Source organism: Rissa tridactyla, chromosome 14, assembly GCF_028500815.1.
Source record: "Rissa tridactyla isolate bRisTri1 chromosome 14, bRisTri1.patW.cur.20221130, whole genome shotgun sequence".
Taxonomy (NCBI): domain Eukaryota; kingdom Metazoa; phylum Chordata; class Aves; order Charadriiformes; family Laridae; genus Rissa; species Rissa tridactyla.
In genome coordinates this window covers 3,179,791-3,206,047 of record NC_071479.1, presented here as the reverse complement: position 1 = coordinate 3,206,047, position 26,257 = coordinate 3,179,791, and the positions used below count along the sequence as shown (strand labels likewise).

At 53.0% G+C, this 26,257-nt stretch overlaps 1 protein-coding gene across 6 annotated transcripts in view; it reads left to right on the top strand.

Moving 5' to 3' along the window:
* GPSM1 (G protein signaling modulator 1) overlaps positions 1-26,257 on the top strand; it is a 79,609-nt gene that overhangs the window by 49,464 nt on the left and 3,888 nt on the right. For 3 of the 6 annotated variants that reach the window (XM_054220139.1, XM_054220141.1, XM_054220140.1), the window contains exons 10-12: positions 129-199; positions 3,466-3,645; positions 25,740-25,899. In XM_054220139.1, coding sequence (XP_054076114.1) covers positions 129-199; positions 3,466-3,645; positions 25,740-25,899 — 411 coding nt within the window. Of the gene's footprint in view, positions 1-128; positions 200-3,465; positions 3,646-19,230; positions 19,417-23,153; positions 23,232-25,739; positions 25,900-26,257 lie in introns of those variants that run through there. The other 3 variants (XM_054220144.1, XM_054220142.1, XM_054220143.1) reach the window with 3 other exon arrangements.

Sequence of the window (26,257 nt, the reverse complement as noted above, 5' to 3'; positions counted from 1 at the left end):
GCATCCCGTCCTTTTGACTTTGTAGTTAACAGGAGCGGAAGGTCTGGCCTGGTTTGAGTTTTATCTGTGTGACATTAGTGCTGTCAGTGAGTGACACCCTCCTGATGCGAGAGTGCACTGTTTTGCAGGAGCCAGGCCAAAGAGACTCCAAAGGAACAGCATGGACAGCTTAGACCTCCTGAAGTTCCCTTCTGAAAAGGTAAGCAAAGATGTCTGGTCTCAAAGATTAAATATCAGTAGGAATCTGTAATGGCTTGTTGACTGGCTTCATTTACAGGGAAGTATGCAATTAGCAGATATCATTGGAGTCAATGGGATTAACCAAAGAGGGTTTCTAGAGAGCTTGGAGGAGAGGAACAGCTGGCCTGCCTGAAAAGGCACTTAACAACTGAAAGCTGAAAAAGCCACTTCTATGCCTTTTTGAAAAAAACCCAGCCCTTTATTGAGAGGATAATCGCTGGCATTTTAGCCCCTTTAGTGGCTGGTGGCAAATCTCAGTGCCTTATTAGCCCAGCGGAGCGCTGCATGCAGCACAAGTAGGGAAGGAGAGGGCAGAAGCAGGGGATGGTGCGTTGCAGGAGGCAGAGGGTTTTGTTCCAAGGGGCTCTAAGGATTGTCTCTGCTCTGGTTCACTGCTGGAAATGTCAGATCCGAGTAGATCAGCGTTTTCTCAGTCTCCCCAGCGCAAAGTCTGTTTCTACAGTCAGCTGGGAGGCACTGAGCCTTTCCACCTACAGGGATCACTTAAGTTTCTCAGGAAATCCCACGCAGGATCGCTGGGTCTGGTGCAGCCATGGGGCTCAGTCATGCCCATTCCTAGCGAAGGTGGCCATGCAGGCAGCTGGGCTCTGCCTTTTTGGAATGCCTTTGGCACAAATAATTTACGTTCGTCCAGCACTTTCTAGGCACAGCTATCCTGAGCATCCCAGGGGGCGTTTCCCCTTTTACAGAAGTGTTACAGAGAGAAAACACTCATCCAAGGTGCAAGGTAGGTGCAGACGGACAATGGCGAACAACCTCAGGCTTGCAAAACCATTTGAGTGCCTAAACATCCCAGTAAGAACTGGGAGGACCAGACAAAAGCTCTTCCTGGAATTAACCCTTTTGGGGAGTTAAATGCTAAACACACATATTCATTCTCCCAAATGCCCGCTGGCCATTTTGTCTCCTACCTGCTTTCACCAGTGTGACTCCAACTCTGGCGTGTTGATAGCAGGGATAGCACTGCCCCGTGTGAGGGAGACGTTCGGCTGTGTATCCTCATCGGAGCAGCGTGGCCCAGAGGACTGGCAGGAGGGAGAGTTTTGCTGATGTGTGATTTGCTGCTAATGCTGTTGGTTTCCTACTCTTTGCTGTAAACGCTGAACCTCATTCAACAGTTCAGGTGTGGTTATGGGATTTCAGGAATTTCCAGGGAGGATGGAGTAAACAGGAGCTGTGGGTAGTCTAGTTGTGGAGTCAGACGTGAATAGTCCCGTTTCCCCTGCAGTGGTCCCGTGGGGGGTGTGTGAGTTCGCCTCTCCTTGTGGGCGTTTTGGATACCATTCCCCTTCGTCTCTCCTGCTGCAGCTCCTAGGGAGAGGTGATTACAGTCATGGGAGAGGGTTGTTTCCTTCAGGCTTGCTATGGTGAGTGTGATAAGATTGTAAAGAATAAATCAGTGGAGTGAAGTGTGATCTCTCCAGCATCCTCTCATTACTGTCTCACCCTGTCTGCCCATTGTCTCTGCCAGAGAGCCTTCAAAGTCAGCAGGGACCCTGTTACCGCACAGGCCAGGAACTCTTGCCCCTTCCCTCTGCACGCAGTCGCGTGTCTGGGTAGAGCGTATCTGCCAGGAAACACCAATGTCGGCTCTGAATGTCCCTGCAGATAGCAGGAGCACTACTTCCCTGATCATCCTGATCTCTCCAACCTGTGCCTCATTCCTTGTTTTGAGCTACTCTGTTTTTAGCTCCTAGCCATTGGTTCTTGTTTATTCCTCTCTCTACCAGACTAAAAATCTTTTTATCGCATGCTGGTTTTTACCCTGAAGGTGCTTATGTGCTGTAATTGAGTCATCTATTCTTTTTGTCATGGACTAAACAGTTTGAGGGCTCTAACTAAGGCAATAAGGCATGGTAAGGCAGTTTCCCTCCAGTTCTGAAATCCATTTTTGTGGCTGCTTTTCAAAATGTGGACACCAGCCTGGCTGCAGTTGGCCCCATCAATAGCATCTAGGGAAATGAATCTCTCCTTGCTTGTTCTCACGGTTCCTGTTTGTATTGCAAGGAATGGAAAAGTCATTTTGGCTACAGCATCCTACTGTGCTGTTGGTGTGCTGTGACTTCAGATCCTGTGCACTATCCTCAGCTTTTCAGTCTATGGGCACTTAAATCCTAATCTTGTGGGCCCTTGGGTCATCTCCTGAGCCATGCTCGAGCTTCATTCACCTGCCTGTGGTTGCTGCAGTGAGGACACCCTGGGGAGTCCCCTCAGTGCTTCATGTATGATAAAGAGGTGATTTGCCACCGGAAACACTGATGCCCAAAAGCATCCAAGCAGCTTTAGGCACTCAGTTCCCACCAGTTACGCGTAAAGTGCCTGGTGCCTTTAATAAGTCTTTGGAGCTAAACACTGAATACTCCTGCTTGTGCTTCTATACGAGGGCCTCATCTGTGTGGCAGCAGTAACCAGGCTGTTATGGTAATACAGGCAGGGCCATTAACTTGAGTCTTCTGACAGAGAAGGGATAGAGTCGTGTGCGTCTTACAGGAAGGGGGTGAGAATGGAGGAGCCAGGCGTGGGGCAGGGCCTGGAAAAGTGAGGAGCTGCAGTGAGAAGGGACAAAAACTTCAAGAGGTGTGTAACCTCTTGTCACCTCAGTTTCCCCGTGCATTACATGGGGGTGATAACCCTGTATTTTATATGTCTATGGGAGCACTGAGCACAAGGATTTAAGAGAGCGAAAGAGGACAGCAGTGAGAGAACAGAGGACTGCTCATAACCATCTGGTGTAGTTGGTCGTGTTACCCTGCAGTCCCCACATGCCTCTGGTAGCATGAGGGTTGTCAAGAGACCTGAACCGTTCATGTCAACCTGTCTTTGAGGAAACCGTTGGGTAAGGGCTCTTCTTGCTGAAGACAGTGGGAGACACTAAGGCAGGCAATGGTCCAGCCATACTTCTACCGGCATACCTGGGTTTTTTTAAGAGGATGCTACTTTTCCCTGACTCACCCTGTGGAGAAGTTGACTGCTGTGTGTTGTTTGGGTGATGCTTACTCTCCACTCATTAAAATCACATGCTGTAGAGATAGACAGAATGTCCTCATTCAACCCTGCACATGACAAGTGGCAACTCACACCATCTAAACTCCACATTAACTTCTTGCTTCTTTGCGTCTCCTGTTCTGTGGATACTTGCCAACAGATCTCCATGTAAACCGGAGATGGGCCATTTGTGTGATGACTGTTTCTTGCTCTCCCAAGGACCAGAATGGGGACAGCCATCATGTGGGAGACCTGAAGATCTCAGGAAAAGAGTTCTTGTCGTTACCTGCGAGGTCCAAGAAATACCGGGAGCACCAATCCAGTTCAGAGAGGAAGTCCCAGGGGTCAAGTACGTCACCACTGGATACCAGCGAAGTCCGAGTCCAGGTGTCACAGTCGGTAGGAAGATGATTTTTTCTTACAGTACTGATCTGGGGGTTTCTTGTAGCATGTTTGTTCTTACCTCATTTCTAACCTTGTGTGTGGGTGGCAGTGTGGCCTGTTGGCTGGAAAACAGAGCCTGCATCTGGCTCCTCTCTTGACTGTTTGGGCAACTGTAGGCAGATCATTTTGCCTTTTTGAGCCTCAGCCTCAGCCTGAGCCTCATCCATTTAACAGAACAATGGTACCACCCTCCATCATGAACTCGTTTATGAGAGCTTGGTATTTAGTGGTGGTATTTCTAATCTTCTCTTGAGGGACGGGAGTCTAGACTTGAAGTTTCCTGAGTTTATGACTGTCAGGATGTGGTGCTTTGAATTCCATAACAACACAGCAATTTGGACCCTTTGCTTTGCGCAGCCCGACTTCATCAGCCTCCCTCAGTTCATAAGGAGTGGGCTTGTTGCCTTCAAGAAACAGAGCCCTTTTCAGGTTTTTGATGAGCAGCCAAAAATGGTGGTTGCCTTTGCCAAATGTGGGACCTTAGGTCCTGTCCGCTCTCATCTCCTGATCACGTTGATGGTCTCCAGAGTGGCAATCCGCAGAGTGGTCTCCAAATTCATCAGTCATTAGGCACAGATGATAGAAAATCATTGTCGAAGAGCTTCTCTTTGGAAGCAAGTTAGGCAGAGCATGCTTCCTAAAGAGCAGAAGCTGGCAAGAGGAGCTGGCCATGATGTGAGTGATTTATGGGTTACTGGCACGCAGCAAGTCCTGTGTTGGGTGTTGAAGAGCTCTGACTCAGTCTGTGCTTGCCTCCCCAGAAGGTGGTGGGGACCTGTGCCCTGGAAAGCTCTCCACATGCCTTTTTGATGTCTTTAGCTTGAACAATTGAGCTGTTTGTTAGGCCGTTATCTTCCAGTTATGTTCATGTTTGTTGTGACATGTGGCAAATACAATGTCCTGGGGAGGCTTCCTGCAGCTGTAGTGGTTTTGTTCTCAGTCCTGGAGGCAGGGATCACACCCACAAACGATGGCATGTTTCTGGATCGTGGGAGGGGGCTCGGTGATACTTGAACTCAGTGATCTCGAGTGAGAAGCCTCAAGTCCTCAGCTTGTTGTTGCCAGGAGATAGAACGTAACAGCAAAGATTTAACGATTGCACGGATTTTTGAAAGTATTTGGGCTCTTGCTTTCTGCTGAGGCTGTAACACACACTATCACAATCCTGTGATCATGCAGTGATTCCAGATGGAATAAAATCTAAGCCAGGAAAGATAGACCTATTTTTTCTTGCCATTTAAGAAAAGCAAAATAAAATATTTTTGTGCTGGGTAACAAACAGTCTGAGCTGCAGAGCTTGGGATGAAGCCTGTCTGTACAGGGAGGGCGCTTGAAAGTGTTTCTAGCACTGAGCCGTTTGTTCCTGGTCTGCGGGTCATGGGGAGAACAAATCCTGCTGTACCTGCGTGCATGTGCGCACATACGCATCCCTTTTTGACCACAGACATTCCTGATTTTCAGTTCTCTGACTACTGGAGACAGGATCTTTACACCAACTCAGTTTTTTTTAGACTTCTCTGAGCTCATTCTTCATTCCCAACAGTGCTCATGGAAATGTTCTAATAGCAAAAGCATTTCCTACTGCTCACCGGTGCAAACATGATCATTGAGAAGGAAAACGAAGCTCATCTGAGCCAGAAAGGAGACAGCAGCACGGGGGCATCCAAGACAAGACAAAGGCAGAAAAAAACCTCACTTCTGCCAGAAATAGCCATGTATAAAAATAACTCAGATGTTCAGCCAGAAACCAAACACAAGTCATGCTCCATCAAAAGCAAGGCAAAAAGCATTCCTCAGGAGTGTGGTTGTGAGTACATAGACTGTCTAAGAAAAGGCCCCGTGGGACATTGCCAACCACCAGTGACCTTGTGACGGTGCACATGGGGTTTTGGTGAATGTCCATGAAAAAGCAAGTGTAGAGATACACATTCCAGCCACAGGAGGTGCCTTTCGGACACGTGGGGTACATCCTGGCTCCGGACTGACGGAATGTGTGAGCAGGCGAAGGACACGCTGCTCCTCCCACCCTTCCTGAATGCAAAGGATGCGCAGCAGGGATGCAAAGCCCAGGGTTTGCTCTTGCAGAGGGTGGCTCAGGCTCTCCCTGCCTGCTGCAGTCCCATTCTTTCACCATCTGCTCTCCCAAGGCCTCTTCCCTGTGTGCCCTGACGTTGCAGTGTGTGCGTGTGTGTGTCAGCTCCCTGAGTGCCTGTGAGCTGAGCTCCAAGAGTCCATTTTCAGCTCAGTTCCCAGGCACGCCTGGAGCACGTGGTAGTGAAATAGCATTGAGTGAATTCAACAGGATATGCAGAGCAGCAATGCGTGGAAAAAAGATGGTATCTTCCTCCTTTCAGACACTAAACGTCTCCCATTTTATCCCAAGAGAGAGTTGGTCAATGCTCTCAGCAGTGCTTGTGGCTGGAGGAGAAGGGAGACTGCCTGTCTTACGCTTTAAAGAATGCCCCTTATTTGGTATCTAATGGACCATAGACCATAAAAGTGACAATGACAAGTGTTTTATTTGTTTTTTCTTCAGGCCAGTAGCTATACAGAGTTATGTAGCATGATCAGGGTTGCAGTCTTTGTAGGCAGATGCCCTGAATGGCAGAGGGGAGTCTGGCAAAATGCAGGTGGGATACAAAACCTCCCAGTGTTGCTGGCGGTGGGGCATCCTGCCATCCTTCCTTGCCAAGGAGACCGGAGCTCCCAACTCGGTTTTGCCCCTGCCTGTGCACCCACAAAGTGAAGGCAGGTGTATTTATATCCCCTTTCCTGAAGTTTTCTGAAACACCCTCAGAAATCCAGGAGCTCCTCAGAAACCAGAGCTGGAGAGGCTCAGGAGGTGTTTGAAATTCTGGTGCCTGGTGATGCTGCATGTGCTGTTTGCCCAGGCATAGGAGTAAATGGTCTGTCATCTCTGTTGCAGGCAGGCAGGAGCCTCGCTGGCACGTGGCTTACACCAGCTGGTTGTCTTCAGACCATGCCCTGCCACACATGACATACCCTCCAGAAAGGGCTCTTTTGCCAGGGGAACGTCTCTGCAGTACGTTCTGGTGGATGAGGCTGGGTCACTTCAGGTGAATTTTGTTTTGTGTTGGTGCTCCCAGCTGACAGTTACGCCAGCCTGACTTCGTAGCATAGACCAGACCTCAGAACACTTAAAGTCGGTGTCACCTTGCAGGTACTTGCCAAAAGCAAAGCAACCCATTGCCTTGTGTTCTGTGTTTGTCCCCGTCTGTCAGAGGGCTGCCAGGGCCACGTCAGTCTGTTGTATGGGGAGTGTGGGTGGGCTTTTTTGAAAAGCTGTAATTCTTTTTAAATTCTTTAAATCAAATGTAGTAAACCCCCCCCAAGATGGGAGAGAAGCTTTCCCTGGTAAGGCTGTTCAGACAAGAATCTTCCCTGATTCCTCATTTTGTGAATGTTCAAAGCAAAAATCATCTTTAATCCATCAGTAAAGAGCAAGTCCTTAATTAGAGGTGAGCTCTGATGGTTGATTTAAGGTGCTTTTATGGGATGCCACGATACCCGCCGTCCCATCGGGAGGCGTGCACCCAGCCTACGCACGCAGTCCTGTGTACTGCTCTCCCACAGTCGTTTTGCAGAGGGGAACCAAGGCTGTGCACAGGGGTGCCCCGGAACAAACCTTGTCCCAGGACTCCCAGGCCCCAAGCTGAGTGATGAAATCTCTGGTTAAGTCCTGCTGTCAACACGGCCACTGGCCTCCTCCCGAAGGGGCCTCCCTGCAGCGGGGAGGTCCCTGGGACAGGCAGGTCCCGCGGGTGCAGTGCCTGAGTCAGAGCTCCCGGCTTCGCTGCCCATCTCTGCCTCGTGTTTCCCTCCCTCTTCCCCATCTGCGTGATGGGGTAATGCTGCTTCCCTGCCTACCCTGGGGAGGTTACAGAGGCGTGATGATGGCTGTAAAGTTGTTTGAGCTGTGGATGGCAGGAGCTGTGGTGGTGTTATTAGCATTGGTGATGATGATGCTAATTACTGAACTGCTGGGAAACTCCCCATGGGAGGAGGCGGGAGAGGGGAGGGGAGGCAGGAAAAAGGGAAGGGAGGCGAAGTGAGCTCGGGGATGGAGAGGAGCCTGTCCCTGCTGGCAGCTCTGTCGGGCCCTGGGAGAAGGGCTCAGCCTGTTAGCAAAGCCGTGGGGATGCTGGGATGGATAGGAGAAGCCATGGCCCAGGTGCTGCGTAAGGTAGGAGAGCGTGCCAGGGCCTGCGGCAGGTCCCTCCCTGCGGCTTAGACCTTCCTGCCACGGCGGTGCAAGATGCTGGTGTTGCACGCGATGGAGAGCTTGTGCAGGAGGGTTGTATCGGTGGTGGGGCAGAGAAACGTGTTTCCTTACCCCTCCCGTGGTCCCGTGAAGGTGGGGAATTTCCCAGCCATGGCTGGTGGTCGCTGGGAGGAGAGGGACCAGGACTGCCTGGGTCTGCGGGACACGCAAAGGCAGGGTCCTCTTCTCCTTTGAGGTCAGATCTGGAGCTCCTGCGGGAAGATTCAGGGCAGTGAGTGCCTGGTTCTCCACAGGCAGAGCAAAGCTGGGTTTGGGCTGGTAGAAGCTGGGGAGGGGGAGATGCGTTTGTTTGCGTTTTCTGTCCGTCACAGCGGAGCCTTGAGCAAAAGTAGCCACATTAGAGCTTGGTCCCTGTGCCTGCAGTCACGGGCGGCCGGATCTGAGTGCTCCCTGGGATTCATGCACCACACACTTTCGGAGTTTCCCCCCTTTTAAAACTAACATCAAAGCAGAAGGTTTTGTACCACATGAGGCTTGCAGACATCAAAGGCTTGCTCATAAATTTAACCCCTCTGCAGAGAAGGTCATAACGCGCCAGCTCTTGATTGACTTGGTAACAGCTGTATTTTAGAGGGCTACTAGAAGGATGTGATTTTTCTAACACTTCAGAAATAACAGAGGTTGTGTGTCCCTCACCCCCCTCTCTGAGAGCAGCCACTGTGGAAAAAGGAGGGGGCCCATGGAAGAAAGGGTCTCTGTATTTCTGAAAAGACTGTCTGGGGAGAGGCTGGGGACCTGCACCAATTCTGGGCCTTGTGTTTGAGGTCAGCACCGAGCTAAAATCTCTGAAGTCATGGGACTGTGCATGTGCAAGGGGTAAAGCACTTTATTGGGTCAAGGTCCAACAGCTGGAACAAAAACCATGGAGAGAGGTAAGGATCGAACCCAGTCCTCTCCCTTCCTTGGGGATCCATGCTCTACAAATGATCCTGTTCATCTGGACTCTCATCTTCCCAGGGGAGTGCATCAGCTCGAGGGAATGCTTCCTTGCTCTTCAAACCTGTCATCCATCCTGTCCTCAGCAAAGACCATTTATAGTCAAGAGAAAGAGGAGCCGTGTTTGATTGCAGTGATGACTTGCAGAGATGGGTTGCTTATGTATTTAGACTCTGAACGATTTGCAAGTACGCTGCATCGCCAAGCATTCCCTGGGACAAATGTTTTTATAAGACCATTTTTATGATTACGGTGAGAAGCAACCGTAAAAGAAGGGAAAATTTTCTAGTTCATATCCCCCCGCCCCAAAGGCAGGTTGCCAGAGCTCTTTTGATGGTTTTTCTCTCTCGTGGTTTTCTAGTGGTGTGTCAGGTCGCAGGAGCGATGTGCAGAGCGGGTGCCCATGGTTGACGCTCTGCCTGGCCTCCAAGTGTGAGAGTTCAGTGCCTGCTGTCACTGGGAGGGGAGCAGAACTGGAGGGCAACGTGGGGTCTGTGGCGGAGCTGGGCAGGGAGGTCCTGCCTGTCCCTGCCGAATCATGTGTTGTCCAGGCTGTCAGGTGCTCCCATCTGTCCCCTGTGACTTCACCATGGACTGCAGAATTGGCCAGATGGGTGCTCGGGTGCAAGGATAAATACAGCCTCACGGCATCCCCCCAGACACTTGCACTCTGGCCCCGAAGCTTCTTTCCCTGGTTGTCTTGTGTTGTTTGGGAGAAGATTAAACTGATGCTTCCTTGCAGTCCCTCTGGAGCCTGAACGTGGGGTTTGCACCAGGCAGCCTTTGCTGCTCTGTGGCGGCTGGCTGTGCATCTTACCTCTCTTTTAAGATGAAGTGCTAGCCTCTTTGTCTTACTGATGTGTAAACGACCGCAATGCAAGGGCAGTGCAAATGCACGCCCTCCTTCATCCCACAGTCTTTATATTTTGTTTAACTGCATGGATATAATTACGCCATTATCGTTGGTCAGGCTTTCTGGTGTAAACGTGCTCCAAGAATCCAAGAGTGAGGGGGATGGAGAGGAAGAGAGAAGCCAGAGTCAGGGAGATAAATTTAAGACTGTTCCTATGACACCTGGAGGCTGCTGGGCTGGTGTCAGTCCTGTTGGAACTGAGCAGGTAAACACTGAGCCGTGGCTCGTTCTCGTAATGCTTTTATCTTCCTGTTCAGTTTGTGGGACCTTCTGTAGTGCTTCGTGCAGACGCAGACCTGGGAGACAGGCTGAGGCTGAGATATTTCCTAGCTGGAGGCAGGACACGCCGGGAAACTTCCTGCAGGGCTTGAGTCTGGCAGGTATCGGGAGACTTCCAGGGATTTGGGCTGTTCGGAGAGGCAGCCAGTGACGTGGTTGCCTCCCCAGTGTCATCTTAAACTGTCTGACCTTTCCTTCCATATATCCATACGAGTCTCTTTGTTAAGCTCTAGGGCACTTCTTTTCTTTAGCTCCTCTTGTCTGACTCAGGTGGGCTGCTTGCACAGATGCTGCGTGACCCAGGAGGGATTTAAAAAATGCTCTCCCAAATCTAGAGGTGCAGCAGGGACAGCAGAGCCAGAGCCAAGACTCTCGTGAGTTTTGCAGTGCAGAGCCCTGGCACACGCTGTTCTCGCTGGGACTTTAGTGCTGGCATGGGAGGCAGGGAAATAAACGGGTAGATAGAAAATCTCTGCAAAGTAACTGCACAGAGATGGTGGGGGGAGGTAATAGCATTTTCTGGCTTGCACTGCCTTTGCCGCGTTCATTGCCTCAGAGGTAAATTATCAGTTTCCTCCTTAAATATTAACAGCTGCCAGGTAATGAATTCCCCCTCTCTGTTTTATAATGGCACTAAAATTGGGATTTGCCTTGGTTTTCTCTGTAATTATCCAATGAGAGCGTGTGAGCGAGAGGGAGGCATGGCAGGCTCTGCTGCAGGCAAGTGTCGTGCCTGGGGGACTGCGCCAGCGTGTGGGGCTGGGGCTGCACAAGCAGCTACATGGGGCTTATGGTTTTACGGTCCTTCATTAAGTTACTTTTTCTCCTGCAGAGGGGCAGGTCTGGGAGGTAGGCTAGTATCTGTAGTTGGGGTAAAAGCCAGAATTACCTGCCAGGCTCCTTGGCAACCTGGGGAGGAGAAGCTGGTCCTGGCGAGGCGTGGTCGGGAGGGAGCAGTGTCCCCGGCAGGGAGAGGTGAGGCAGGAGCCGTCCTGGTCCTCCAGAGCGCTGGGGCTGAATGCTGTGCTTGTGCCTCTGCCGGCAAACCCTTCCTCGCTTGGGGATGGCACCTGCATTTTGGGCAGCTCTGTGACTTGAGGTTTGGGTTTGTGAGAGACCAGCTGTCCTCAAGGAGCTGTGCGCAGTCCCCTGTGCTCTGCACAACAGTCCATGTTGTGCCAGTCCAAGGCTTTTCCTTTGCATCCTCTGCCTTGCTTGTCTGGGTGGCCAGAGAGGCTTCTGCCCTGCAGAGTCCAAACATGGGAGTCCAGAGACTCTGCCTTAGATGCCTTGGGTGCAATGTAGATGGCTGCCTGGCCTGATTAGGAAGCAGCGATCATGTCTCCTACCCACAGCTTTTGCTTATGAGAAGGATATGGACACTGGCTGCTTTAACCACCCCGTGCAGCCGGGTCCCAGGGGGGTCTCTGCCCAGAGCAGTGGGCTTTTCAGCACGCAGGAGACTCAGCTGATGCTGTTTTCATTGTGGAAAAGTGACTGCTCTGCTACAGAGCCCCTCGAGGTGCAGTGAATGGTTTTGACACTTCTTAATTTAAGCCAGAAAAAGGTCAGACTGTGATCTCTGGGTCACCTATGAATATTTGACCCTTTTGGGTGCTGAAGCAGGAGAAATGACCCCTACAAAGTGCGCTGTGCATCACAGGACAAGTGTTAACTATTCTCTCCCTTTGTCCTGCAGATGATATGGAGGGCAAAAGCTACGTAGAAAAGAGAACCTGTCACCACTTAAGAGGCAGATAACACCCACACGTTCTGTGGGACAGGATGACGGTATCTGTACGGGCAGCGGCTCAATCGGTATCCTTCATCTGGGGCAGCAATGAGTTGAGGATTGCTTGCTCAGGGCTGGTCCTTGCAGTGTCCTGCCCACTTTTTGCTCTGAAGAGAAGCAAGGCAGAGGTATCGCTGCCTCCGTGCCTTGGCGTCAGCCCCTAGACCTTGTCCTTGGTGAGATACTTCACTGCTTAAGGTCCCAGAGATAAAGCTGAATTCCTTATCTTCCTGTCCTCACGATATTCTTGCTACTGGTACACCCTGTTTCTGCTTCTTCCCACTACTCCTGTCCCTTGCTTCTCCTCCTCCCAGACTGAGGTCAGGTTGTGAATCAAAGCTGTGCTGTGGAAGGGAGATAGGAGGCAGGATTTAACACAAGCCTGGGCTTGTGCATCAACTGCATGCGTAAAAAAGGAACATAATGGCTCAAGGATGCTTTGCGCTGAGAAGCAGGGGAATGTATGAAGGCCCATCTGAGAACCCCATATTCCATCCATAACTGGCTAAGCATTGGAGGCCAGTTTTGGAGGTAGAAAACTGTAAGAAAGATCCTCTTACCAGAGGAACCTGCCCTAGGAAGGAGGTAAAAACTGAACTGGTTGTCCAAGGTCTCCCAGCAGGCCTGTGTTGGAGGTTACAACAGAAGGTCTGCAGACCGGCCAGTCCAGTGGGCCAGGCTGGAGCTGACTAACCAAGCTACTGAAATACATTCTTTTTCCCCTGACTCACTGTAACTGAGTTTTCAGTTATTGGCACTTTGAAGCTCCTTGCCTTGCCTTTCTCCCGGCAAATTGTCAGCCATCAAGAGACAGTAAGAGAGATGTACACTCACCATTTCCTAGAAGCTGTCACTTTAAAGAGAACAATACTAAAAAGGGGGATGAATCAAAGCCAGACCCAGAGCAATAAAACTCCAAATGTTTGACTTCTCTCAAAATCTGGAACTCTTCATTCATTTCTAGGGTCTCTGCTGTGCCTGGGGCACTTTGTACGTTCACAGTTCCGGCCTCTCGCGTTTAATAAACTACACATGCCAGAAGAGCTTAAAAAAAAATATCATAGTCCAGGTTCTCTTTGGATGTAAATCAGCATAACTCTGCTTAAATCAATGGAGCTATAATGACACCAGATGACACAGAGGCCTCCAGTGACTTGGGAGGCCCCTGACCCAAAATCCCTGACCAGGGATTTTGTTTGGTTTTCTTGCATGAATATCTCTTGCTCAGGCAAACGCGAGCGCAAGAGGCAGCGTGGCTGTGCCTGTGCTTCGCTGGGGCGCCAGCAGTGCCCTCTCTCCATGCCAGCGCCGGGGGCGGAGCTCCCAGCTGTGACTGGTGGCATCTGGGATGTAAGGGAGCACCTGATGGACCCAGCCTGTCTCTGTGCGTGGACTGAGGCTGGGAAGGGAGCGTGGTCTGGCTGAGCTTGCTGGAGCCGTGCTGTCGGCTTTTCTGTTGCTTGGTGGGTTTATGTAGATCATCTTTTCTGTACCGGTAACTTGAGTTTCTCTTTATATGAATTATACTTAAAAATGGGGAAACGCACCCTGATAATATGGGGTTTGGGTTTCATTTAGGGACAGACCTGTAGCAGTGCAGGAGCCTGTATAATCAGAGCAGTTTTGTCTGTACTTTGTCGCTGGTAACGGCTGTTACCCGCTGCAGGACAGGGCTATGGCGCTGGAGGCTCTCCCAGCAGACACAAACACAGCACGGCCTTGGGGCAAGTTTGGCTTCTGCCTGTTACTGCCCAGCTTTGGGGAGGCCAGATCACAGCCTGCGGGCAGCTTGTCCCATGTAGTCGCTTGGGCATCCTGCCCGGAGGCCACCCCGCTGCCTTCCTTCGTCACCAGCACAGCTCCATCCCCAGCGTTCGTTTCTGGTCAGGCAGGAGAGTTCAGCCACCCAGGCGACGGGCAGTAGCCTCCTCTGGTTGCTTTTTAACCCCCCACTTATGGATAGACGCGGTCCCATCTAATGCCAATCCTCTCTTCTGCATTTAGGATGGCCTTGGGGTGAGCGAAGGTTTTGGGTCTCTCTGAGTTGTCCTTGTGTCGGTGCTTGGACTAGGTGCAGGAAACTGGGGCTCCCTGGGAGCTGGCTGAGGGTCCTCCACAGTTGCGGGATTGAGGAGAAGGGTGTGAATCCATAAATCAAAGGAGCCTGAAATAAGGAAGGTCCAAGTGCTGTTTCTTTGAGATTTCATGATACAAAAACTCTTGTGGCAGCCCAAAGGCTCCCTCTGCCCCTGTATGAGTGTGAATGCGGCTGTCGAGGGGGTGTCAGGGTTAGGGGTGCCAGCAGGCAAATCCCAGCTGGACAGGGAGAAGACCAGGACAGGCAGAAGACCAGGAGAAGGTCTCCCTGCTCTTGGCAGTCGCTGCCCGCTGGGAAGGGCACAACCTGCGTCCGGGTTAATGTGGCGATCACGAGTCTCTGCTCACACCTCACCTTCAGCCTGCGTCCACGTTTCCCATTAGCAGTGCTATTTTGAGCCTCCCAAAGCAATTAACACCAATTAATCTAAAAAAGCCTAAATAATGGTTTTTCAGAGCCCCTGGCTCCTTCCTGTGCCCCATGCGGCCCCAGAAGGCTGCAGCCCGAACCTGGCAGGGAGCTGAGCCCAGTGACGTGCTTCGTGTGCAGGGACTGCTGGGGAAGCTCCTTGGGGAGATGTGCAATTAGGGAAGGGCTCCTAATGATGCTGTGGATCCAACTTTTCCATCCTGGATTGTGGTGTCTGTGCCACAGAGAGAGTTGCAGTTCCCTGCAGTGCTTGTTAAGCTGGAGTTGAGGGGAACTGTCGGTGCAGCAGAGTAAAACCACTGAATATGCTTGGGTGCAAGAGGTGCACGTCCCCTGAGATGTGCAGAAAAGTCCCTGGAGGATTTTTTGCCTGTATCCAAAGCCATTTGCATCCTGGTATTCTCTGGGCACTGTCACATGGAGCAAATCAGCCTCCCCATCTTTGCCTTCCCCAAACGGGGCGTAGTTTCATCTTGCCCTTTCAAACAGCACATACCAGAGCAAGAGCTGCTTTTGGCTGATAGGAGAAGCTGTTCCTGTGTTTGCATGTGATTTTTGTCTTACCTGTTTAAGCTCTTCTGAGGAGGGCTGTGTCTGACCATCGCTGAAATGGTAAACCCAGGGGTACCGGCCCCAGGATCCTCCCTGCCCCGGCAGGGCCAGGATTTCATGTTTTGTGGGGTGCCTTGCGTAACAAGGCCTTGATCTTGAGCGCGACCTTCAGGCAGTACTGGGATAGGGTAAATAATAATTAAGATTTGGGCGTTTGCTGCAGTGAAGGGTGTTTATGTGAAGGTTAGGTGTGCATTATGGGTGCAAATGTAGATGGGTGTGTGCGGCTTCCACCGACTAACTTCACCCGATCGTCACCGCCCCTGGTAAAGGTGCTGCCTCTGCTCAGCTGCTTTTTAACACAGCGCTGTGCTAAGAGCAAGTAGGTGTCTAAATAAAAGTACATTTCAAGAAAGCAGCACAATTTTGGCAATCTGGAGACAAGTAGGCTCTTTTGCAGAGCGTTTTCAAAGCAAATTGTCAGTCGGTTCCCATTTCAGATGCACCGAGCGCAGTGTATGGCGGGGAGGAGGGCATTGCTGCTGCTGGGGGAGCGTTGGATCATTTCCATCGCTGGAGAGGAGCGTGTCCTTCGCCGGCAGCGGGCTCACAGGCACCTGTCTCCTCCATCGCTCCTCGGTAGGGCTGGAAGTGGGGAGGTGTCGCGGTCCGGTGGATAGAGGAGGTGACTGGGAGTGGAGCACTTTATATTAACCTTGGCTTCTGTGCTAATTAATCAAGAATATGGGTTATACCATTTAAAGCAATGGAGTTATTTCAGTTTAGCAAATTACTGCTGCTCAGCTGAGACTCAACAGCTGAGCGGGGTCCTAGTTCCACCCCCCTCCAACTGCAAGGTAAATCCCTGCGACCAGCGTCAGCTAAAACACCCTGCTTTGCTGCTGGGGTGTGTTGCGGTGAGCACGGCCGGGTACCGCAGCTCTGTCTGAGGCTGAGCATCGGTTACGCTCCCAGAATTTACTGCTTGCTGCCGTCTGCCTGTAACCTGAATTGTTTCGAGCAAGTAGTTCAGGTTCACTACCACTTCTGGTATCTAAGGGACCTCCAAGGTTTTGATCAGCCAAATTGGGCTCTGGAGCTTCCCATCATCTCCCATGGACTGGAGAGACTGACACGGAATGACAATGCTTCTAACCTGTCTCCTTGGTTCGTAATTCAAGCTTTAGGTGCTAAACCTAGGCTTGTGTGTTTCTATTAAATGGTGGCGGGGAAAGCCAGCCTGGCCTGGTAAATGCTGGCAAAACCTATGTGGAAAAGTTGCTACATTAACTACAGGGCATTGATGTAGCTCTTTGAGGACTGTCTGAATACGCTGACTAACATATTCCCTCCCAAAGAGAAACCAGAAGTAATTTCCACACTATGGATGCACTGGTCTCGGCAGCGAGGGCTGGCTACCTGCACCTGTGATTGCAGGGTAGATGACAGCATAGCTGGGGAAAAAGTGTAAATCCAGAATTAATAAGGTTGTTGCACAAAGTAGCCAAATCTGAGCACATTTGCATTAGCTTTCAGGCAGTCGGATCAGCGCCGCACGTAGCAGAGGTGTCAGTAACACTTCAGCCAGACACCCACGCAGACACGCCACGCTCTGTCTCAAAAAAAAGCAAAAACGGTATTGTCACCTGCTACTGATCCGAAGGCGCGGATTTAAGCCACGTGTGGCAGTAGGGCATGCTCCCAACAGGTCAGCAGTTAGTGTATTAGGGAAGGAGGGAGCGTGGGTGAGTTATTTTGATTTTGTTTGAAACAATAAAACCCAAGTTATTTGAAATCTTAACAACAGAAGCAGCTTTTAGCACCGGCGTTTATAGGGATGAGTGGGCGAGTTGTTTAAAGGAAAAAAAAAAATCTTTGAAAACAGTCCAAGTAAGGGTGATAATTTCATCCTACAAGGGAAGCGCTGTGTGCACCTCCTGTGTCTGTGCGGGGTGTGTATGGTCTGTGCCAGGCACTGGGGCTGTGCAGCTCGCAAAACCCCCCGAAGAGCACATGGGTGCCACGGGCGCACTCGGACACGCGCTCGCAGCTCCCTGATGTGAGAGCTGGAGTCTGAAGTTGCAGATCAGGGACGTCTCACTCGCTCTCCTTTGCTGCATCTTAAACCCAGATGCAGAAAGTCGCTTCTTCTTGCTGTTCCAAGCACTGACCTCTTATGCGGGGGCTCTGTTCCAAGACAAGAGGTAACGGGCACAAACCTGAACATAGGAGGTTCCATCTCAACATGAGGAGGAACTTCTTTCCTGTGAGGGTGGCAGAGCCCTGGCACAGGCTGCCCAGAGAGGTGGGGGAGTCTCCGTCTCTGGAGACATTCCAACCCACCTGGACACGTTCCTGTGCTGCCTGCTCTGGGTGACCCTGCTCTGGCAGGGGGTTGGACTAGATGGTCTCCAGAGGTCCCTTCCAACCCTACCGTTCTGTGATTATAGCTGTCTTCTGCATTTCACCCTCAATACCAGCTTCAGCTCTTTCATAGCTCTCCCAAGTCAACTCAGCTCTTCGCATAAGGGACAGAGTCTCTGTTCCAGTTCATTCCCTTCTTCCCCCTTCCCACCGAAGTATTCCTTTGGCTCAGCCCTGCAGCAGTGACACAGCAGGGTGCCCCTTGCCTTTCCTTGCCCCTTCTTTCCCTCCTCGGTTGCTGTAGCACTTTTAAAAATTAAATCACAAACTAAATTGAAGTTTAGTACGTGAGCTCCCCAGGCAGCAGCTTAGTTTGAGGCCAATTCCCAATGGTCTCTTACCTTCCATAGCCTGTGGCACCAGAATGAAATAGATGCAGAGTAATTGCCTTTTGCCCGCGCTGTCCTGATACGGGGATTTTGCAAGGTCCTGAGTGGCGGAGAGTTGGCTTTTCCTGGCACACGGCAGATGGGGCTGCCCCACAGGACAGATCCTGGCCAGCATCGCTGCTGCTCCGGGGTTGTCCATCTTTCATGCCTGCAGCATCCCCACCGCGGCAGTTCCACCCGTGCCTCATCAGCACAGGGGGTTTTATCACTTGTTGCTCCAGTGCTTGTGTTTGCACAGCCTGGCCCCCTCCCCTGTCAGCCTCCTGGGCACCCATGGATTCACGGTTCACGGCTGCCCCAGCCCTGCTGCTCTCCTTCTGGAGATGCTTTATGCGTCCCCGATGCCTTGCCCTTGGGCCCAGGATCGTTGCCAAGCCCCCTGAGGCTTCACAGCCCCACTTGGGCACAGGAGGGGGCTGGGACCCGATGTGCCCCGTGCACAGCCTGGCAGTGGCCAGGTACGGAGCCAGGAGTCCTGATCTCAGACCCCACATAGTTCCCACGTTTCCAATTACTGTGTGACTCCTGGAAATAAATTTACTGCTATGGAGAGGCACAGGCAGTCCCCCAAAGCTGCATTTGTTCAGGGTAAAGAAATTTCCTACTTCTGCAATGAAAAATGAGAATAAAGCGTAAGACAGTGTGGACAGGGAGCCAAAGGTGCCGATGGGACTCTCTCTCCTTTTTGCCATTGCCCTGTGCCAAAGCAGCCTTTGGCAAGCTGCTTTTCTTTCCAGTGACCCATTTCACTGTCAGAATTTCCCATTTCACATTCACATTTCACAAACGGGAGGTCAGAACAGCTCTTTGGCTGTTGTGTAGCATTTCTATCTTTCCATGTTTAGAACCTTGTTGCAATTAGAAATTTCCCTCTGTTAAACAGTGGTATGTTTAAATTAAGAGATGTTTATGGCTGAGCATCTTTGGCTCTTGCAATAGGACAAAAAAAAAATATCACTTATCTAATAATATGAGGAGCAGGAGGACTATCAGGAGCTAAAAATGGTCCTTCAATATTTTGGTGCTTTAAATCTGAGTGATCGTATTGTGTCTGTATGTGCACAGCACATTTACCGTCGTGGTGCGTGTGCCTGTAGAGCTGAGTGTGTTTGCAGATGTAGTTTAGGAAAATTGATCCCAATCTATTTTTAAGGTAAAGTGTGTGTGGTGGGTAGGAGGTGAGGAGGTGGAAGGAAAGCTAAATATTCACATAGCTCCGCTGTGTGTTTAAGAGCATCATCTAATAACGCTGGGATCGTGGCAGCGAGGTGAGGCAGAGAGGAGCTTCGCTGGAGCCCACCCCCCGGTGCGAGGGCACAGGAGTGACTCCGGGAGGAGCGTGGCGAGCAGGGCTGTCGCTTTAAGCTGCATCTCGCACCCAGCGGGTCATTGGTGCTGGCGACGTTCTTCACATGGCTGCGCGCTCCGCATAAATCTCTGCTCCGGCAGCCGGAGCGGAGCTGGGGAGAGCTCTCCCTGGCTGCTAGCGGCAGCTAACGAGCATCAAAGCGGCAGCCCCGTATCGCCCGGCTCTGCCCTGCGAGGTGAGGACCTTCCTGCCCGTGGACATGTAAAAGCTGGAGCCTGGGGAAGAGCTGGCTGCTGGGGTCAGTAAGTAAAACTCGGGTTTTGTTTTTGTTTCCCTTCTATCCTCTGAAATGAGAGGCCAGATCAGGAGTAAGAGAAGGGAGGTAGATACAGAGAAACAGGAGAGAGATTTACTCGGGCCAGGGCTTGGATACTGCCTGTGTAGGTGTGGTTTTTTTAAAGTTTTCAGGTAGCCTCCATTTGAACTTTTTAGTACTAATATTTTTGCAAATTTATGGGAAATAGATTCAAGCAATGCACAGGCTGCTCGGGTGTCTGCCGATGTCTTGCAGCAGAGCGTGGCAAGTGCGGTTGGTGGTTCTCCATACCCGTACGTCAGTACTCACTGGGGGAGGACGGGGTGTCTGCCGGCCAGCCCGGCCGGTCGGGAGGGAGCGTGGCAGCAGTGCGCAAGGATTGGCATTGAAAGGGAAGTGCTGTCCTCAGCAAAGACTGGACAAGTTCAACAGCTTTTCTGACTCTGAAGATGATGGTCTCGTCAAGGAGTGGAGAATCCAGCCAGCACCGAGCCGTTGGCAGCCGGCGACTGGGAGAGCCCTGAGTTCAGGGATGATGCTCCAGACATTTCACTTCTCGGTAAAACAGACCGAGGCTTTTGGCCAGGGGTTTCCTTCCACTCCTCTCCTCCAGCCTCCACTCACCTTCTGGGAGGTTCTTTCCAAACCTCCCCTCCGGTGCCTTTCACCAGGTGAAGCGATGAGGCAGGGGTTCAGGTCAGTGCGTGATGCACCCGCAAGGTGAGAGGGTTTGGGGTCGTGGCCGTGCCAGCGGTGCTGGCCTCCGTGACGGTTTCCTCCGAGACAAGGTGTTGTGGTGATGCAGGGATAAAGCAAAGCTGCGTGCGGGGGACTGGCAGGCAGCGGGGCAGCACAGGATAAAGTGCTCCCAGCACTGGCAATCACCAGCACCACCCCAGCCCCGCTCCTGCCTGGTGATTTTGGAGTCAACTGCCTTGAAAAAAGTAGGTGAGCAGTTGTGATGCATCTGGTTTATAGAGGGAGAGACAGATAAGGTATGGCACGCGGGCATAGATGTGTTGGGATGAATATCTGCCAGGCCCTGGGCAGATAACTCCCTGCTAAAACAAGGGGTGCAATTTTTCCAAGAACTGTTTGCAGTCAAGAGCTTGTTCCTGGGGACAGATTGCTGGGTCCTGTCCCAGCTCTGCCACTGCGTCACTGCAGGCCACGGTCAAGTCACTTCACCTCCAGGTTGTCGTCTTACCTAAATAAGGTGAGAAGGAGGGATTGGCGGTGGACACATAAATGCCAAGGCAGTGCTCTCTGAGAGGATGCTGTGGGAGTAACGGTGAAAACTGCTGTGTTATCCCTGAACCTACTGCTGTCCTCACCTCGTCCCTGACCTGGCCCCCACGGCAGGACCAGACCGCCTTCGAGCAGCAGCTCCTGAGCTGGATCCACTGTGCCAGACCCGCTGGGGTCCATCAGCCGCTGGGCAGCAGGTTCTGCCCACAGGTAGGGCAGCGCCAGCCCCCTCGCAGGGCTGGGTGAAGCCGGAGTGAGCAGTCCTTGAGTGTGACAAGCCCTTGCTGCATTGAGGCAGGTCTGCGGGATGTTGAGCCTGGAGGAGAGGAGGGGGACCAAAGAGGAGAGGAACAAAAAGAGGAGCTGATCTGACAGAGGAACAAGGTTTGGCCCTTTGGGTAGCTCATGAGAGCATCTGCAGTTTGGTCTGCTGGGCAGCGCTCCCTTCGAAGGGGATTGCTCACGCATGCATGGTACAGCAGGTGCTTTCAGTACGTGGCAGCGGCAGGAATCGCTGGGGGATGTGCCATGGCTCTGCCAGCACAGAGATCGTCTGCCGTGGTCCTTGGGGGCCTCTGGAGCCCTGTCCCTGAGCAACCTGGGAGCGTGTTGTCGTGCAGCCACGATCGGGCAGGCTTTTGGTGGGGCTCAGCAGCAGGTGCAGGGAGAGCTGCATCCCGCTCTGGCTGACGCTGCTCCCCGGGGAGCCCTCCAGCTCTGCCCGCGCTGACTTTAAACCTGTGGGGGCAGCAGGAAGCTGTGGGAGAAACCACCGTCACCAGAGCCTTTGGGTTGAGGGTATTTCCAACAGCAGGCGCTGGTGTCCGGTGGGAGAGCACAGCCGGGGCTGGCGGTGGGTATGGGCTGCTCGGGTGCGAAACGGGACTGGGGACAGGGTGCTGCCCGGGAGCTGGAGCAGCGTCATGGAGCAGAAAGCCCAAGCCACTGTGCCGATGGCATTGCCCTGCTCCAAACAAAGACTTAACTGCTTCTGGCCTGGGATGGGAGTGTGGGGCTGGGCATGAGGACCCCCCCTTCTCTGCCTGCCAAGGGGTGCCGTGTCCTGCTCCACAGGGCCCTCGGAGACCTCAGGCATGGGAACACCATGTGAAACTAGCACAGAAATAATTAAAATGTCCTCTGCCGATCCCAAGATGGGGCTCGGGAACATGTCAGAGAAGGGCTCTTCTCCGCAGAGCCCCCGGTGGGCAGCGGCATCCAAGGGTGGAAACCCCGCGGGGTATTTGTGGGCTGTGGCTTCGGGTGTTGGGAGCTGGAAAGTGATTTAGTTCTCGCAATTAAGTCCTTCTACATTTGTTTAATGGCTTTCCTGCATCCGAGTGAAAATGGCCAAGGGGGTGTAGGCCCAGGAGTCTGTTCTGACTTTGTTTTGCTTTGACAGGGATGGCTTCAGCCTTGGCCTCGCCTGCGTGCCCCGAGCAGCCAGTCCGAGGGATTTCTCCATGAGATGCTGGTCTGGGCCCTGCGTGGGGCGCAGAGCTGGGCAGCCCAGGACCTCCTCGGCCAGAGGTTGTGAAAGGTTTTATTTAGCATGAGTGAGAGTTTATCAGAGAGGAAATAAGGATGCATTTGTGCTCCGCAGGGCAGCGACCTGCAGCCTGGGAGAGGCAGGGGCTTGGGGCAGCCCCAGCACCAGGGACCTCGGTCCTGGCCAAGCTGAGGGGGTCCCCGGGGGGACATCGCTGCAGGGGGAGGGAGAACGGCAGCAGGCACCCCGTCTCCCCCCGCAGCTGCTCTTCGCTGCCTTTCCAACACCTCAGCTGTGCTTTACGCATCCCGGATCCAACCTGGCAGGTTAAACAGCCTGCTCATCCACCAGCAAATAAATGTCTGTGGAAGTCTGGATGCTTCCCAGGGAGGGAGACCTGTCTCAGGTGAGCGACTCGCGCTCCCGGCCTGTCCTTAGCCAGGTTGCTCAGCTGGCAGTGTCCGGGGGGAAATACCACTCACAGAGAATGGGAACAAGGCTCTGACCCCTGCCATGTACGGGACCTCTGCCCGCCTGAGACAACGGCCATCCCTGTCCTGCCGAGGTCAGGGAGCAGGAGCAGAGGCTCCTTGCTTGTCCTTGTCCCTGTGTGGGGAGAGGCGCATGTGTCTCTGTGCCCGTGCCGAGGGGCAGCGTGTTTGCAGCCAAAGCTGCCCGGGGGTGATCTCTGCAGTACCAGCAGCCCCCAGGCTGTGGGTGCCAGCCCCGGGTCCCTCTGCCCAGTGCAAATGGGGTGGATTTGCCCACGATGGGGACTGTCTGACCAGGGGAAAACAACAGTTGGCAGAATTTGGGCAGTTACGGTGCTAGAGGCAGAGGATGTGGGACGAGGCCAGGCAGGGACCCCAGCCGTGGGGTGAGAAGTGGTCTCGGGGCTGGAAACCAAAGCTGCTGCCCAGGAACCACTTAGGGCTCTGGGTCTTGGGCCGGTGGTGACCGGTTGTTGTGTGTCTGTGCTATCGCAGGACTGTCGCTCAGCCCCGTTAGGGGATGCCCTGGCTCTCAGGAAGCCTCCTGACCATCCTGGATGTGCCAAGCCCTGGGCAAGCACAGCTTGGCAGCAGATGGTGGGCCCCAGGGTGTGATTGCACATCCATCTGCCCTCATAGCTCCATCCTTGGGGCCAGGAGCAGACTGTGAGTGGAGGGAGCCGAGCGCTCCGCACCTTGTCGTATTTGGGCATTTTAATTAGAGAGGTGCAGACCTGGGGCACGGTTTGGCCGGGGCAGCACTGGAGGGAGCCTGGCGTCAGCGGGCCCTGCGGCACCCACGTCCCAGCCTGGCAAAGCACGTGCTAGCCCTAACGCTGGCCCGCAGGCACCGGCCGCCTGCCCCTCTGGGTGTGCCGCTGTACCGGGAGGTAGCCAGGCATGCAGCCAGCCCTGTCCCGCACTTCGCATGCACGGGCTGCTCTTCGTACTGATTCGGAGCATCCTTTTCTCTCCCAGGCACGTTTTGAGCAGAGATCCTGATGCGGAGAATTGCAGGTTCCCTGGCAGGGTGCGCCCCGGGGGGAATCTGGTCTCTGCTGGGGGGAAGCCCTGAGCTGGGGGCTCTGGCCAACGCGCTGCCCGGCTGCTCCCTGCAATTCAAAACTTCTCCTGCGGACCTGTGACTGCTCTGATTTACTCCATGTGGTTGCGGGGAAGCTAGAGGGAGGTTTGGTGTGAATGAGCCGGCTTCCTCCTCTAGCCTGAAATTTGGGTCACGCAAGCTGACATAGCAGAGCTGTGAGAGATGTAGTTCATCCTCGGTTCCAGCCCAAGCAAGCCTTGATTTCCAAGGTGCAACTGTTGATGGTTCAGAGGGTCCACCTGAGCCGCTGTTTCATTAGCAGGTCGGCACGTGGAAAGAGGTGAGAGGGGTTTTTCCCCTCCCCGATCAGCTCCCACGTTGCTAATGTTCCTCTCTGGCCTGCTGCTAATTTTGACGCTGCCCTAAATAGAAGCTGAGTGCATCTCATCTGCTTCGCTTAGCATACGGGAAAATTGTTTCCCTTCAGTCACTGAATCCAACTTGTGGCTTTAACCCTGTCAGCACAAGGCTCTCCCCAGCCCAGAACTCCCTTGAAGTGCTTGGGGTGCCTCTGTCCCGGCGAAGAGCTCTCTGCTGGGAATGGCACCATGCGTGGTAGGAGAGGGAGGGCTCGCAGTCCGCCCAGGATGGCCAGTGGCAGAGCTGGGAGAGGGGCTTTGCTTCATGCACAGCCAAGGAGAGATCCCTTTCTCCGCTGAGAGGCCTGGCGCTCCGGGCCGGCTCTCCCTGCGCTCTCTCCGGCCGGGTGTGCGGCTCCCCAGGAGGGACCCAGTGCCCCTTCCTGGACTGGCCTTCCCCAAACCCTTGCTGGAAAATAGCTCAGCACAGGCAGACCCAGTTGTAGGAGTTTTTGGTTGGTTTCTGTTGTGGTATTTTTTCCAGCATCTGGTGGGACCAGCTCAGCGCGCCGGCTTCCTGCGCCTGGCAGATGCCCCTCTTATCGCTGTCTAATTTTATATCCCGCTCCGAGTGGCTCCTCGGGAAGATTGGCTGTTCCTACCGTGCTGGTTGCTCCAGAGCAGGACACGCAGCCCCTCTCTGCGCTGGAACTGGACAAAGCACAGCGCTTTTGAAAGGCTTCCTCAGACGCAAACCCTTCTGCAGCACGACATAAATATATCACTGTCTAGTGCAAGGTGCTTATTTGGGGCCCTCATGCAAGAACCGTTTCCCTGAAAAACTATAATTTTGTGGCATTTGCAGCTCGGTGACTGTTACGAGCAGTGATGTGCTGAGGATCCAGGAGCACCAAAAGGAAGCAGCATTGGGAGTGCAGGGGGCAGTGGCCCGCAAAGGTTAAAATTAGCTGGTTCTAAAGGACAGCTGAATGCTGGCGTGCCTGAGTCGAGCTTCAGCCAGGGTCTCCGTACGGTTCCCCTTTGTCCCTTGCACTCCTGACCACGGTCCCTCTCTGAACCCACCCCTTTGCCAGCCCAAAGCTCCTCTTCCCCGCGGAGCTGTGCCAGGGTGAATGCTGTCCCCTTTCCTCCCCTCTTTCCTCTTCTGCCTCCAGTTTGTTCTGGGTGCTCAAGACACTGCAGCAACGGAGGCTGCTCTGCCTGGGGCTCGTCCGCTCGCTGGTAGGAGCCTGGCTTTGGTTTGGGCTGCAGAAGTGCCCAGAGCCTCTGGGGACAGCCACAGCACAAGTGACCCCTTGCAGGGGCCACAGCTCTCCATGGATGCCCCGTTCCGCAGAGCAGCTCTTCACCCCGCTCCCACGCAGGGGTCCCAGAGGGAGAGGGGACCTTCAGGATGCTCTGCCTGTGGCCCTCTCTGAGAGGGTGGCGGTAGATTGTCCTCACCGAAGGGCGGCAAGGGAAAAAGGGAGAGGTTATTTCAGAGCCAGGAGGACAGAGGGACCAAGTAGCAGTGACCCCTGGCAGGCTGCGGAGCTTGGCAAGCTGTGAGCACAGCCAGGAGCCGGCCTCCGAACAGACCGGGAGACGCATTGCCGAGGCCACGCCAGAGCTATTTGGGGTGTTCTGACTCTCTTCTGTATTTCACTGTCTTTCCAGAAAATCAACCGGACCCCTTCGGATGAGGAATGCTTCTTTGACCTGCTGAGCAAGTTCCAGAGCAACCGGATGGATGATCAGCGCTGCCCCTTGGAAGAATGCCCATCGGAGGCTGCAGAGGCAGCTGCCACGCCGGTCCCTGCCTTGGAAGAACGGATATGTAAGCACCGACGCGTTTATAAGTCAGTGTTACTATGGGAGTGATGCTGCTCCCGTGGTGTGGCCAGCTGTTGTGCTTTTACTGGGAACCTTGTGATGTTTTCCCCAAGCCTCAGTTCTCTGAATTCAGCAGTTCTTTGGCAATCTCTGTCATTATTTAAGAAAGGAAGAAACATTCTTATGTTAATGGTTGCTGAGGGAAAGGCTGGAGAATGTGAACTGAGGCTTAGAGAGTAAATTAGCAAGAGAAATGCAAAATATACTTGGATTTTTTCAGTATGGATCTTTAGAAGGTCTTGGTTTCTGAACAGTGAGGTTGGCACGAGGAGTTCTGTCTCTGGCAGCATCTCCAGGAGGAA